The sequence below is a fragment of the Alexandromys fortis genome, unplaced genomic scaffold, assembly GCF_014885135.2.
Source record: "Alexandromys fortis isolate MF-2015 unplaced genomic scaffold, M_Fortis_MF-2015_v1.1 scaffold_8_9099976_23576923, whole genome shotgun sequence".
In the NCBI taxonomy this organism is placed as follows: Eukaryota; Metazoa; Chordata; class Mammalia; order Rodentia; family Cricetidae; genus Alexandromys; species Alexandromys fortis.
The window spans coordinates 9,028,489-9,043,359 of record NW_026067899.1 but is presented as its reverse complement, the minus strand read 5'-3'; the positions used below and the strand labels follow the sequence as shown (position 1 = coordinate 9,043,359).

Genomic DNA, 14,871 nt, shown 5'->3' with positions numbered 1-14,871 from the left:
GTCTTTTGTTTTTCCTCTTACAGATTCCATGCTTGAATTTTTGTGTGATCTTGGAACTAGAAGGAAGAGAGTTAACAGTAAGGGCTCAGAGGACAGCATACGCATGTTCAAATCTTAACTCCAACAATATTTTCTACTTCCTAAAAGTTATTAAAATTCAATGCAATTACAGGTGCAAATCGGTTAAGAAGATAGCTGGTTTATAGAAGAGCACTGGCAATGCTAACCACTGTTTCTATTTCTACATGCAGAAAGGAGTCTTTTGGTTCCTATTCCACCCATCAGCAGTACAATTGGGTTGACTGATATGGAGATGGAGCTGGCTATAGCAAAGTGAGCCAGAGTGGTGACCACATGGCAAGAATAAAAAGAGTATGGCACATAGCAAGTGCTCAATAAATGCACATTAGTAAATAAAAGTCCTGAATTAGCTCCAAGTTTTGGAAATATGTGCTACTATGCAAAATTATTTAGTATTTATATCATCGTTAAAATTTCTTATATTGTTCTTTTCAAAAGAAAACATTTTAAGTTGGTTCCTATTGTGGAAGCATATGGCTTATATTAATATCATGTATGTCATTTTCTGAATCATTTACCTTATCTTACAAGTGAATTATTACATTTCAGACTTCAAGAAGCATTCTTTATCTACTTAGGGTTATCTAATATCACTCAAATATCTATGCGTCTCTGTATTTACGTATCAATACTATTTTGGATTGACCTAAATTACCTGTAGATGTTTCTTCTTCCAGGGTAACCTTCAAATTCATTGCTAGAATAAAACCTGAAATGAATGTAGGAAACAGTAAGCACTGATTATTAAATGACAAAAGTGTTGCCACTAATATTAGTAACTTTGGCAAAAATCCCATTCATTTAATGAAACTGTTAATTAATACTTATGTATAGGATTCAGTGCTATAATTTGAGTTTTGGGCATTTACTGTAGTTTACAGATCATCAGAGAAAAGTAAGAATGAGCTGAGTACACTTTTTATGACCAAAATATCTTATTCTGATTCATTAGGTACGAGCCATTAAAAAATGACTTATTTAGACTAATATACGTTTCCTTTTCCATTATGAATGTTTACTGGTTTCTCAGAACTAAATTATTTACTTTGTACATGACTGGGAACACATTTTGATTCTATTCTACCCTGGCATGTCAGGAAACTCGCCTGAGCTGGATGGTATGCACATATCACTGGTCATGTTTATTCACCAAGCTGCAGGAGAAACCACAGGAGAGCAAACTTGCAACCTAACCACCCAGGTGCAGGCTCAGTTCTGTCTTAATATAGCTATGAAGTGGAAAATCCAGTTTGGTGACATGACTTCCATTCCTCTGTGGATTTATTGGAATATCTCAAGGTAGCTGTCTTTTTTTCCCCCTCAAGAAAAGCATAATAGAGTGTGAAAAGTTTAGAATAAACAAGGTTTGTTTTAAGTCTCAGGAGAGCTTAGCAGTTCAGGCATCCTCAGTGTCATTTTTTTTAAAGTTCCTTAAAGAAGAAAGAGACAACAAAACACAAGGCATTTCTCGCATGAAATTCGTATTCAAAACCTGCATCCATCCGGTTTATTTATGTCTGCACTAAAGTCACCACCCTCTGGCCATCACTGTCACCTGCCTGTCCCACACCCTTTCAAACCGTGTGTGAATTACCTGCTCACTCCCCTCCCCGTGGTACTCATCCTCGCTTTCCCAGGCTGTCAAAGTTTCCAGTATTGCCTTCCCCTCCAACACTGCAGCCCAGCCTGCTTTCCCAGTTGCCTCTCTCCTCTCCCTCACAGTCAATAATAATTATTCCACCCCATCTTCCCTAAATATCTACCCTTTCCTGTCATTCACTTAAGAAAGATGATCTGATCCCTCACTGTGTCTGGCCTCAAGTTGAGGACACACAAAAAAGGAGGCATGTCTATGTCTTTCTAGTCCACAGTTCATTGTCGTCAGAGCAGCTCAAGCCTCGGTCAACCCCGGCCATCATTATAACTAGTGCAAGATCTTCAAGCCTTCAGGGTTTCCTTTTCCTATTTCCCAAACCTATTTTGTGTAAAATCTATCTCCCGTTCATTTTTATCTCATCACTTTTCTGACTCTAATCACTTTTATGACTGCTCTGTATGAGGACCAAACTCCTTTGACTCCTGCTCAAATAATTTCATAGAATGGATGTAAGGTCCTAACCCTTTCTATATGGTAAGAGCAGACTAATAATTCTCTTCCTTTGCTCCCCAAGTTCCATTTAATGGCAGCCAGATTATGAATACTGGGGGAACATCCCTAATATACACAGCATTAACATTGACGGGGCAAAAAAAAGCAGGGACTTCTGATTAGTTAAATGCATCACAGATGACTTAAGACAGTGTATGGGACGAACAGAAAGGAAAGAACCTAAAGAATTCCCTACTGTTAACTGTTTTATGAAAAAAAAAAAAAAAGAATTCCCTACTGAGGTTAACAGCAACAGTCTTGGATTCATGAACCTCAGTTCTGAAGTCTCACCTTCCACTAATTAAATGGCCTTTAGCCAAGTCAATTACCTGCTCTAAGGATCTGATTTCTCATCTCATCACCTGGGTCACTCATCCTGACCTCCCAGTCTCTGGCAGGCAGTAATCCTTTAATACCTGATGGCTGTTACAGATATCATGAAGCCCAGATAACACCAAATCACTAGAAAAGAGTCTCCACATCTGTGGGCTAACTTCTATGGGGTTTTGAAGCTTGTTCATTGCTTTAAGAGTTGCAGAATAAAATTAACCCTAAGAACCAATTGTTATCTGAGGATTTTTATACTTTCCATAAAAGTACCCAACAAAATTCTCCCCCAAAGGAAATCTTGCTGACTAGTTATTAAAGAATGCGCACTTTTATTGGATTCATAGCTGTTTGAATGTAACCAGAGAGCAACAGAATGCTCTTTTGGTTAGCCGAGTAGACAGTACAGCCCATCACTTGTACATCCATTGTTTGGTGCCAATTAAAATCTGAATGGTGTATCGTGCCTGCGTGAAATACTTACAGTGAATCCTGTGTCACTCTGAATATATATATGGCCTCCCACTTGCCACTTGTAATTTGAATAGCATTTTCCTATAAAAAGACAAACATTATGTTGTGTGAAGTTGAGCGTTACTTGAGCAACCTCAAATGAATGATCTTTGAGGAGATAAAATCTTGGAAGGAACGTACCACAGTGTCTTTGATATAGTGAATATGTTTGTAACCATCTTTGTCGCTAAATATTTTGTAGTACGAAATGGCATCGTAGCTAAAAGCTGGTGTTGAAACAAAGAACTGAAAGAAATGAACAGAGGTTATATTCCAAAGGACAAACTAAAATCACAGATTTTTTTAAAAGCCGTATATGGTTAAGGATCCTAGTGCCTGGCCTCTCTTATCACCTGTCACTCATATCTGAAATTCCAAGTTTTCAGATGACAGCTTTTCCAGTGAGCTAATAGGCACTTGCATGTGCCAACTGGTGCTTGCTTGCCACTGTGCGTGTGCCCTCCCTCCCCCTAGAACCCCTAGCATTACACTGTCTAATCTAACAAATTTCTCTTCTAAGGTGATGTGGTTTGGAGTTGAGTAAAATGAATAACAAACCAGCGTTGGTACTTAATCAAAGCAGACTTTAAAATGAGGCATTTGAGCAAATTATAATTCTTACTAAAACTTACAGTACTTTTAATTTTTGATCTGTCTGATGCTAAGCTCCTCATGTCAACAATTTAATGAAGACATTTGAAAGAATCTGATATCATGGTCTAACAGCCAAAGATTTTAGTAGTCGGGCAGGCCCAGCTCACTTGAGAGTAGAATGACTTTAGCTCCTGCTCAGGAGACAGAATAACCTTGTGATCTGAGTTTGAAGAACTCAGCATACCCTGCTGGGAGCCATCTAATTGCATTGGAACTACGAAACGTTCACATGTCTTGGGACAGAACTAATGGCAACTCAATATCCGAAGAACAGACAAGTAAAATTCTGCAAATGTCTCATACCAAATTTCCATCGATCATGTCATGTTTCTCCCCTTGTAAAATTTTGATTTGCTCCATCAAGAGTGTCACGTGTCTACCATTGTAAAAAATTTTATTTGCCCTGCATTTATGGCTATTTTTACAGGTTGTCCTCCTCTGAAAGGATGATAATTTTCTGAGAAAAATCTCATGAGAGCAGAGCTCATCTATATTGTGTAAGAATACCTCAAAATCTAGTCTCTTTATCTGGTTTAAGTCTATGGAACAGTAGGCAAAGGTGTTCAGCTATTTTACACCCAAGGAAAACAATAAACTCCAAAGCACACAGCAGAATCTTCTAGCTACAAACATTTTTTCCTTTCTATAATTTTTTTCTGAGGTCAGTTTCTGAAGAAAGGGATAGTAGGAAGAAGTGTGATGGCTAATTGAATGATCACATTTGGATGCAATCTTTTGATAAAATCATTTCTCTTATATTGTGATCATGTGCCATTAAAATGTAATTTATCTCTTATATCTCTACTAGGTGAATAATGTTTCTCTAAATTCATTTCCACCTGGATGGAAACTGTATAGATATAATTATGATAAAAAAAATTGAAGTTGTGATCCTACTTGATTAGTGTTAGCCCTAGATCCAAGGACCACAGTCCTAATGAGGGTTAGGACACAAGGCAACATGGAGAGACATACAAAAGGGTTCTGTATCCTGGAGGCTACCTGATCAATGAATAAGTCTTGGCTCACGTTTATTCGGCTAAATGTAAATGTCTGATTTGTCTTTAAATAGTTTTGTAACAGAATGGAAAATTGAGGAACGTGAGACTGTTTTCTTTTTATATATTCATAAGCATCCTTCATCGTAGGATCTACATTGTAGGATTTTGCATCTTGAGACAAATTACATTAAATGAATCAAGAGGTTAAGGACTAGAAAATTAATTGGCAATTTGGTGCATGCAGTGCACTAGTGTAGGATTTGATGAAAGTTGTTCTTTCATTTCAGAAAGTTTCGCCCTCAACTATGTATAGCAGAATTAAATACAAGGATCCTCTTTACAACGACTCCCTTGTGCCCTGCACAGTGAGAGACAATTGATGCTGCATTGTCTTAGTCACTAAAATGGAACCCAAGTCACAGGACATTTTAATGTAACATAGTGAAAAGTTATCCCCTCATACCTAGTGAGATACTTAAGGGACTTTTTTAGAAAGATTGCATTCTGAATAAATCTTACAATTTCATTTGTAGTGAAAATAAAAAAAAAAATAACAGGCCAGACTGTTTTGCTTTAGGACATTAGATCCAGGCAAACAGGAAGAATCTTTCTGCTAGGCTAAGTCTGTTATCTCCTCCCTTTCACTGCACGCATGGAAGACAGTTGCTTCCGATGAGCAGGTAACTCAGGGGACGTAAAGAGGGTGTGAAATATTTCCGCTATCATGCTGGCAGGGCTAGGGCCAATAATGCAGTCTGAGTTAAGTGCTTCTTGCGGCAAGTCACACCTGGACCCTAGATTAGACGTTCATCTGCACTGACCTCAGCTTTCACAAGGTCCTGCTCTGGTTTCTTTGCCACGCTTAGATTTTCTGATAAATTGCTTATCTCCGTGTGAAGTGCAAAGCCACTTAAAATGTCCCACCTAGAAAGCGAGTTTACTCGTCACAGTGCCGTATAATGCCATCCTCCCTAAATGGCAAAAGATGATGCTTAAACCGAGTTAACAATTAGTTCAAAGTACAGGTTTCCAGAGAACAAACACAAAATTCATGCTTTGGTTTTCATCAAGAGGCTTTAGCAGTGGGCCAAAGGTATGTGGGGCAGGGTTTAATTAGCTGGTGATAGTTTTGTTATTATGATTTCTAAATGTAAAGAACAAAAATTTAGGTTTTTTTATTCTGTATATTCAAAGGAAAAACTATTTCTAGTTAACTTCTTGTGACTTTTGTAGTCAAAATCTCTGAGGATGAATTCTAAACAAACCAGTTTTTATAACTAACTATTTATTGTATACTACTAGTATAACTAGCCTTTGAAATTTCTCTAAAGACCCAATAAATATTCATTAACAAGGACTGGGAATGTAGTGTATGGTAGGACACTTGCTTAGTATATATGGCTTTTGTTGATCACAAGTACTACACACACACACACACACACACACACACACACTACCTAAATGACTGTGTGAATCATGTAACATACCTAGGTTTTCTCAGGTTAATTTCATTGCTACTAGTTTGATCATAGGTCAAGGAAATCTATTCAATTAAGCAGGTACCTTCAGAGGATGGGAAATTATTCCCCAAAGTTAACAGTACGAAAAATTTTTTGGCAGTTCCTCTTCTGAAATTGAGAAGTTTCACTACTAAATAAATTTCCAAAGATAAAAATTAATATGCATGGATCCCTTCTTGTACCCCACATCTGATCTCAGCAGAGCAGTCAACCCAACGCGAATGCTCGCCGGATGCAACCACTGTGACGTGTGGCAGCATCCAGACAAAATTCGCTTATTCTCCCTTGAAACTTGATTATTTTTACACTAAGTGGACCTTATATATCACTGAGTAACTCCATCAAGAGCTTCCAGGCACAAGTAACCATAAATTATAATAAAACACACTTTCCTGTGTGATGCCTAACCATAACATACAAGGTAGGACACATACATGCTGTAAAACTCAGTTCAGTGAGTTGGATACCATTAAAATAAAGGAAAATATAGAAGCTCATACTCCACCAGCCCATCCTGTTCTGCTTTCTTCTATATGCTCCCGGGTCTAAAAGACAAAAGCGAGAGATGATATTAATCATAAGAACAGTTGTTTTTTTTTTTCAAAAGCATAATACGGACACTTTGAACAGTCAAGGCGCCCGGTCAGTGTGTGGCGTGTCCAACTGCTCAGCCTCCAGTTCAGGAGAGTTTATTAAAGATTACAGAACAGCACTGCTAAACGTGTATGGACAAATTCCTAATCTTGGAATTTTTTTCCCTTAACTCTTCCATGAGGCAGGTATTGGAATTATTGCACATGTCTGGAAGTTCAGCACAAGCCAAACACATGGTATGTTAGAGAGAAAAAGGAATACCATAGTAAAGTCAAGGTTGTATTCTTTTTTCTCTTCCGGGGTAACTAGAAACCTAAACATTTGTACTTTTAGGTTTTAGCAAAGTGCAGAAGTATCACTTCTTAAATAAATATGTGCCTTTTTTCTAGACAAATAAAAAACATTCTGAGTGGAATTAATATGTATAGATACTGTAGTAACTGTAGTGATGGACAGGAAAGTGGCCACAGTAAATTTGGAAGCAAGGAAGACACAGACATTAGCAAGAACTCAAAGAAACTTGTAAGCCATCAAGGAATTTTGCATGTCTGTGGCTAAATTCTTTGAAGGATATCACTTGCCAAATATGGGAAATAAAACTGTAAACAAGAGAGACGATGTGGATTTGGTAGTGAGTATGGTGGAATGAGGCCACGGTGCCACCTAGAATGTGAATGCTTAAGAAATACTGTAAAGACTCAGATCAAGAATACGGTCCTGGGGATAGAGCACAGGCGATATTGAACGTTCAGGTCATCAGAAATCATTTTTGAGAGTTATTGGCAGGTAGTCGTGGAAATGTCTATGTTTAAGCTATGAATAAAGATTACCTGGAGGGAGTTAAGCGGGCAGTTGTGAAAGAGAACCAGCAGGATAATTGATTACCCTTCGGTGGAGAAGTGTTTTCCTGTAGCTGAGCCGCACTTCCCAGCTTCCCTTTCTAGTGGGCTGTAGTTATGTGTTAAGGACTAGAAACAGCGTGTGAACAGAAAATGGAAACAGGCTGTTTGCAGCCCTTCCCATATAAACATCCCATGCAGTCATGCAGACCCCCCCATCCTCTTCTCCTTGCTCCAGATGAATGTTAATGACTTCGAGTCACACATTAAGATAACAGAATTGCCATCAGCTGGGCTTCTGGACTATGTGATGGAGCAGTGGACCCACTCCATACCACATCTCATTTTCTTGGCCTTGCTCTTGGTTATATAAACAAACCATAAATTCGTATTAAGTATAAAGTATTTGTATAAAGTATTAAGCCACTTCATCATTGGAATTTCTTCCTACAGCAGTGCTGTTGGCCAGCCTTGGAGATGTGTTATGTAGAGAATGAAATTTCTATGTAAGTGTTCAGCCTGACTGCCCAAACTTGAGCTCAACAGGATGACAGCAATGGACATGTCAAAGCAGTTGGGGAAAAGCCTATGCGGTCTTACCCCTGTACACACACACACACACACACACACACACACACACACACACACGAACACGCACACATGCACACGCATGCATGCACACATGCAAACTATAGGCAACTCAGAAAAGCTGGGAGCTGGAAAGGTGGACACCGATTGATTGTTCAGTGACAAATAACCTTGAAAGCATAAAAACAAGGTACATTATACAGACCAGCTCCTACTGAGGAATATATATGTATGTACATGTGTATGCAACAATAATTTAGAAAAGAACAGGGCATACATTTGAAGGAAAGTGGGGAGGGGTATATGGAAGTGTTTGGAGGGAAGAAAGGGATTGTACAATTCTAGCTTATTATGATTTCAGAAAGGAAAAAAGTTCTAGATGAATAAGACTTAACCTAGGAAAGAAAAGAACAGGGGCTGTGAGAATGACTTCTTGGGGAGGTCCTTGCCTTGGAAGCATGAAGACCTGAGTTCCAGCCATAGAATTAATTTTAAATGCCAGGCAGGTATATTGGTATGCATCTGTAATCCCAGTACTGTTCCGTGGGACCTGCTGGATGTTCACATGCACACGGGTTTAGGCTAAATGCTGAACTCAGAGTAATGAGAGACTCTGTCTGGAGGAGATAATCAAGATTCCCGAGGATGACACCCGAGGTTGTCCTCTGACTTCTACACTCATGTCTGAACACACATGTGTGTGCTCCTGCCCTCACCACACAACACACACACACACACACACACACACAGAGAGAGAGAGAGAGAGAGAGAGAGAGAGAGAGAGAGAGAGAGAGAGAGTCAAAATAAAAGGAAGACCTTGAGAATGCATACTCTTCCAACAAGTAATGAAGATGAAAACTGTTCTAAGAGGAGTTTTTGATTATGTCCTATGTTAGTAGCTAGTGCCTCACAGAGAGAAATAAAAGCAAGATTGGGAAAAAAAAGATTTTGAGTATTATTAGTCATGAAGATAAAAATAATTTTAGTCTATTCTTACAGAGACAAGACTAAAATATAAGATGGTTGTTCATTAAACTATAAATTTCCCTTCCTTCCTTCCTTCCTTCCTTCCTTCCTTCCTTCCTTCCTTCCTTCCTTCTTTCTTTCTTTCTTTCTTTCTTTCTTTCTTTCTTTCTTTCTTTCTTTCTTTCTTTCCCTTTTGATGCAGGGTTCCTTGTATAGCCCTGGCTGCCCTGGCACTCACTCTGTAGACCAGGCAGGCCTCAGAGATATGACTGCCTTTGCTTCCCAAATGTTAGGATTAAAGGTGTGCACCACCACTGCCCAGCAAGCTATGAATTTCTTAATTAATGTCATCAATATTGTTATAGTATAAATAACTGTTTCTAGCCTCTTTACCCCTTTCATGTCTGGCAACATGATAAAACATAGACTGACTACCCACAAATAATACAAATACATTTGTCATTAGTGTGGCTGTTGGAAAATGAGTTAATTCAGTCACTTATTTCAAACACAATTACTTTTCTAAATATAAAGGTTATTTTCAGGACCCTCTGTTCCTTATTGTGGGGACATTTTGTGTTCTGTTGATTTAAGTTAAAATTGTCTCATATTTTGATAAATTATAATTTCAGATTCCAAATGAATTCATTATTATTGGTCTGTGTTTATAGTTTTCAAGCTAATAACATTAAAGCAGAGTTCATAATACTTAGATTCAGGGAGTGTTGACGATATATCCAACCAGAGCCAGTCAATCAGATCAGTGTGTTCCCATTAACTAGTTTAATTAAGATCAGGTTTTGCCAATGATACTACTTAAAACTTTTCTCTTTGCTTTGTTTATAAAGACATAAATGAGATAAACTCCATGTCTAGCAAGTTTTATTAAGGTTAGTGAAGGCTTTCTGACAAGGTAATGACTTAAAAATAATTTTAGCTAAGTAACGTTGACTAGTATAGCCTCGATCCATTTCCAAACAGAATAAAATATTCTCCTTATAAAATAAAATGTTCTGATTTCTAGATAGAATTTAATGGCATACTTTGATTGATCTCGACTTTAACTTCATAAAATGAGTTTACTCATGTTTGGTTTAATAAAGTATTTCTTCATAATTAGAACTCTCTTGAAATGTATTCAATATTTCTTATTTAAAGGAAGAATTTAATTTCTTAGTCTTTAAAATGAGTACTTAAAGACGGGTATATCTTAATGATTTTGACTCATTGAGTTCAGCAGATAATGTTTGAATTTGAGCAGTTAATTGAAGCCCAACAGCAAATTTGTATCTTACTTTCAAGCTCCCCACCTTTGGATTAGTCAGTAGGGGGCGCTCTCCAAAGATAACTGGGCAGTGGCATAGGGTGCATAATGATCTAATAGATCATGTCCTATTAACAGGCACCCACCTTTGATTTAAAAAATAGGCAAAATTTAAATCCCTTTTGTAATTTTTTTTTCAATTTTTGACAAGATAGAACATGCCTAATTTTCATTTCTTCTTTTTTTGTGTGTGAAACAGCTATTTCTCTAATATTCTCTAATAATTTTTTAATGCTTTATCTTCTTTGTTTTGCTTCTGTCTACTGCTGATCTGACCATCTCAAATGGGAGAATCACCATCTTAATGTCAGATTGCCTCGTTTAGTATTTTTCTATATTCAAATATTTAATAAAAACAGCTGCTGTGCTATGTACTCAGGATCCTAGAGTTGCTGTGAAGACGTGGCACATTGTTCTAAAGAACAATAAGCGTTTGAATACACCCAGTCGTGTTTCACAGTATATTGGCCTATACATAAGAAGTTCCTGTTGTGTTTTCATCTTTGGAAATAGTTGCCAGTGGTTTTAACGCACTTTACCTTTGGACAGTCCCATGAGTGCCAGTCTTCCCTGAAGTCACAGATAGACAGGACCGAGACATTCTGCACTCTCTTTAGCCACTGCAAACATATTCGTTCGTCAGTCACCCACGTGAGCCAACTGAAATAATAGTCACTGCCAACAAACCGAAACAGATAGCCCATTATCACTTTTAAATTATAACTTCATTTATTTGTTCTAAATATAAAGACAGTTGTTTTATAGGGTTTATATTTAGTAGGTAAAAAGACAAACTTTCCCAGAGAAGAATATTTAAATAGAACTGCTAGTTAGATTAAATAAGACCTTCATCTAAGCAAATTATTTCATACTTGAGTTTTCTCCTCATTTTTGGCAAAAAAAAAAAAAAGAGTTAAGATGTAAGGGCAAAGCTCTCTGTCTGTCTATCTATCTATCTATCTATCTATCATCTATCTATCATCTATCTATCTAATCTCTCTCTATATGGCACAAAAGTGTTAAGTTTTCTATTATGTACCCATAATCTCATTTTTTTTTTCACTTTTTAGTAGGTGTAAAGACCATCTTTGCTTCCACGTGGGGTTCATGGTAGAAGGCACCTTTAGCTGTCACCATGGTCAAGTGCTGAAATTTGGGTTAATATAATAATCAGATGATGTCAATAGCATTGGTGGTGCTTATAATATAAGTGCCAGTGAATGGCTGTGATGGTTATACTTGTCTATGAATTAACATTTATATCTAGAATTGCAGAATGCTTTGATTTTCCATAGAGCTAGACGGGACTTGGGGTTCAAATCCAGATTTCATAATATCCCACCACAGTGAAATTATTTAGCCATGTAGTTCTTTGTTTCTATATAAAAATAATAATGTACTGATTTAAATATGTAAATATGGGCCAAGAGTGTGTAGAATGTCTCTTGACTCATGTACAATTACTGTTCGCACTAAAGGAGAATAGTATTTTAAAATAAAAACACCTATTCAAGTTTCCATTAACCAGGTTGAGTTTAACTCTGATTCCCCTTGGTGTAGCCGGAGAAGACTTAAGCCATTTAGGCAGGTGTGCTAGGCAGACAAGGCTCTTGGAGACATTGTTTGTGTGTTTGGTTTGGTTTTTATTTTGAGACAGGATTTCTCTATAGCTTTGGAGTCTGTCCTGCTAGCTCTTGTAGACCAGGCTCGCCCTGAACTCACAGAGATCCGCCTGCCTCTGCCTCCCAAGTGCTGGGATACAAGACATTCACCACCACCACCTGGCTGACTATCTGGTTTATAATATCCCATAGTGCTCATAGATCCAGAAACCTCAGCTTGAGGGAAGTAGATTAGACATTAATGGAGTCACGCTGAATTTATGATAAACTTTTCAATCTGCAAATTGGTCCCAACTTTACATTTCTACCTCTGAGGAAAACTCCAGAAAGCTTTTGATTCATCACCATGGTCACCTTTAAGAGTCTTTTTAAATGGGTAAGAGGGTATTTTAAAAACTAGTTTAAGAAACTTATTTGTAACTTTTAATTTGCAAGCATCTTGCATGTTAATTTTCTGCTTCTGGCATGCGCATTTTTAACTCACTAGAAAAAAGTCTAAGCTTTTCAATGTGTTAGAATTTGGTTAAAACTGAGAGACAGAGTCCGGTGGTAGCTCTCGCCTTTATCCCAGCACTCAGGAGGCAGGGACAGGTGGATCTCTGTGAGTTTGAGGTCAGCCTGATCTACAGAGCCAGTTCCAGGCAAGCCAGGACTACACAGATAAACCCTGTATTGAAAAAGAAAACAAACAAAACGGAAGGAGAGGGGATCTGAGATCACTGACCTTGACGCTATCATTTCCGGAACTGGTACTTCTATGGGGCCCACGTGGTGCGGGTAGGTAGCATCAACAATAAAGATGCGAACAACAGGATTCTTAGCTCCAGCCTAGCAAGAAAATGGAAATTTACAAGCTAATACTATTTTTACTTTCCACCAATATTTTTAAAACATCTCTTGATTCTAGGTATATTTTAGTAAGCAAATAACGTTATGAGTAATACAGTTGGAAATATTCTTCGTAGAGGCCAGGAACTTCGTTTCTATTGTACTTGCAAGGCAGTACCAATATTGTACCAACGGGAGTCAAATCTATTTCCTGTGTCTGATGAAGGACTCGATTTACAGGAGAAATCATTGGGGATACCAAGGGCACGTCTGCCACCTGTACTCTGTCCTGATTTTTGAGACAGCTGTGTTTCATTATTTTTCAGATGATAATGAACAATATACCCATGTGTTCTGAAGGGCAGGGATAAGATCTGTTTGGAAGAGAAAAGAAAGCAGAACTATATGGAACTTACCTTTTTTTTTTTTTTTTTTTTGCTTTTGCCAAGGATTAAATGAACAGATTGCTAATCTCCCTAGTTGCCTCACAACACACTACCATTGCTTCCTTCCCAAAACAATCACACTAACAAGTGAAGAGCCCGTGGGCTTTTCCCCTTTTCCTTGATTTGTGCGTATTTTACCACTGTTTTCCTAAAATTTACATGACGTTATATGCCTCATGCCTAGACAGTCTCTTTGAATTGATGTTATTTTGCTTCAGAAAGAATCTAAGATGCAGTTAAAATAAAATTTGAATCCGCAAAGTTTGGGAGCACAGCATTCAATAACTCAATGCTTTTTGCCTTCATCTAAAGTGTGGTTCTCAACCTTCCTAATCCTGAGATCCTTTAATATAGTTCCTCATGCTGCGGTGGCTGCCAACTGTAAAACTATTTCCATTGCTACTTCATAACTATATGTTTTCCACTGTTATAGATCATACTGTACATATCTATGTTCTGATGGTCTTGGGCAACCCCTCTGAAAGGTTCGCTTCACTCCAAGAGGGTCGTGAGCCGCAGCTTGAGAATCACTAATCTAAAGGATGTTTTGTCTTTTCTGAGATTTCTTCAGTTCTTTGGAATCTTCTAATCTCTTCATCCAGCACTAAAGGGGTTAGTGTCTCTAGTTTGTAAAGAAACACTAGGACTTAGGTCCACACTTCCAGATAAGTGGCTGCCACTCCTCAATTCTGAGCGTCTTCACCTCATCTTGCTCACACTGCTTCTCCAGAACACCCCAGTTCTTTCCATTTTGAATTCTTAAGTATCAGGGTTCTCACTTCCAAGCAACTCCAACTTTTAATTCTTCTACACAGTCCTCGAGGGGACTCCTATCTCAACACACATCTCCTATCTCTTCCCTTTTCTTAAATGGCTTTTAACATAAACATTATAATTCGACTTCCCTCTCTGGGTTGTCTTTGGCTTGTTTCAAAAGCCACTCTTGCAAATGCCACCACATCCATGCTGTCACATGTAGGGACCCCCTAGAGTCATTCATGATTAGGGTTTGGCAAGTAAAAGCAATAGGAGCTATGTATAAAAAAGCCACATTCTAAAAAAATATATATATATCTAATTCTCTTGCATGAGATAAATTCATTCCCTGATTTTCTGCTCTCATGCCTTTGTCTAAATTTAAAATAGGTAACAATGCTCCTTCCCTGTCCCTTGGCCATTCTGCTGCACGCTCACCTCCTTCAGCCTTGGAGCTGAATAAAAAGTGTGCATGGTATTTACCTTCATTTAATTAGCTTAAAGAAGACACGTAGGCTCACAGACTTCACTGACCTGTCTACAAAAGATCTGATCATCTGCCTGATGCTACCTGACCAAGTCCTCAAATTCAACATTTGAATTTCCCTTTTGGGTTTGCGTTTACATGAGAATTCAAGAAGGAATTTTGAAACAGAACTTTAT

The 14,871-nt window shown here is 37.9% G+C and overlaps 2 protein-coding genes across 2 annotated transcripts in view; one reads left to right on the top strand and one right to left on the bottom strand.

Moving 5' to 3' along the window:
- Positions 1-14,871, top strand: part of Gca (grancalcin) — a 325,199-nt gene that overhangs the window by 172,673 nt on the left and 137,655 nt on the right. The gene's annotated exons all lie outside the window — the stretch shown is intronic.
- Positions 1-14,871, bottom strand: part of Fap (fibroblast activation protein alpha) — a 65,431-nt gene that overhangs the window by 28,745 nt on the left and 21,815 nt on the right. Inside the window, exons 10-15 of the mRNA XM_050122464.1 lie at positions 12,903-13,006; positions 11,096-11,231; positions 6,746-6,790; positions 3,212-3,316; positions 3,042-3,112; positions 737-790 (exon numbers count right to left, since the gene is read on the bottom strand). Coding sequence (XP_049978421.1) covers positions 737-790; positions 3,042-3,112; positions 3,212-3,316; positions 6,746-6,790; positions 11,096-11,231; positions 12,903-13,006 — 515 coding nt within the window. The remainder of the gene's footprint in view (positions 1-736; positions 791-3,041; positions 3,113-3,211; positions 3,317-6,745; positions 6,791-11,095; positions 11,232-12,902; positions 13,007-14,871) is intronic.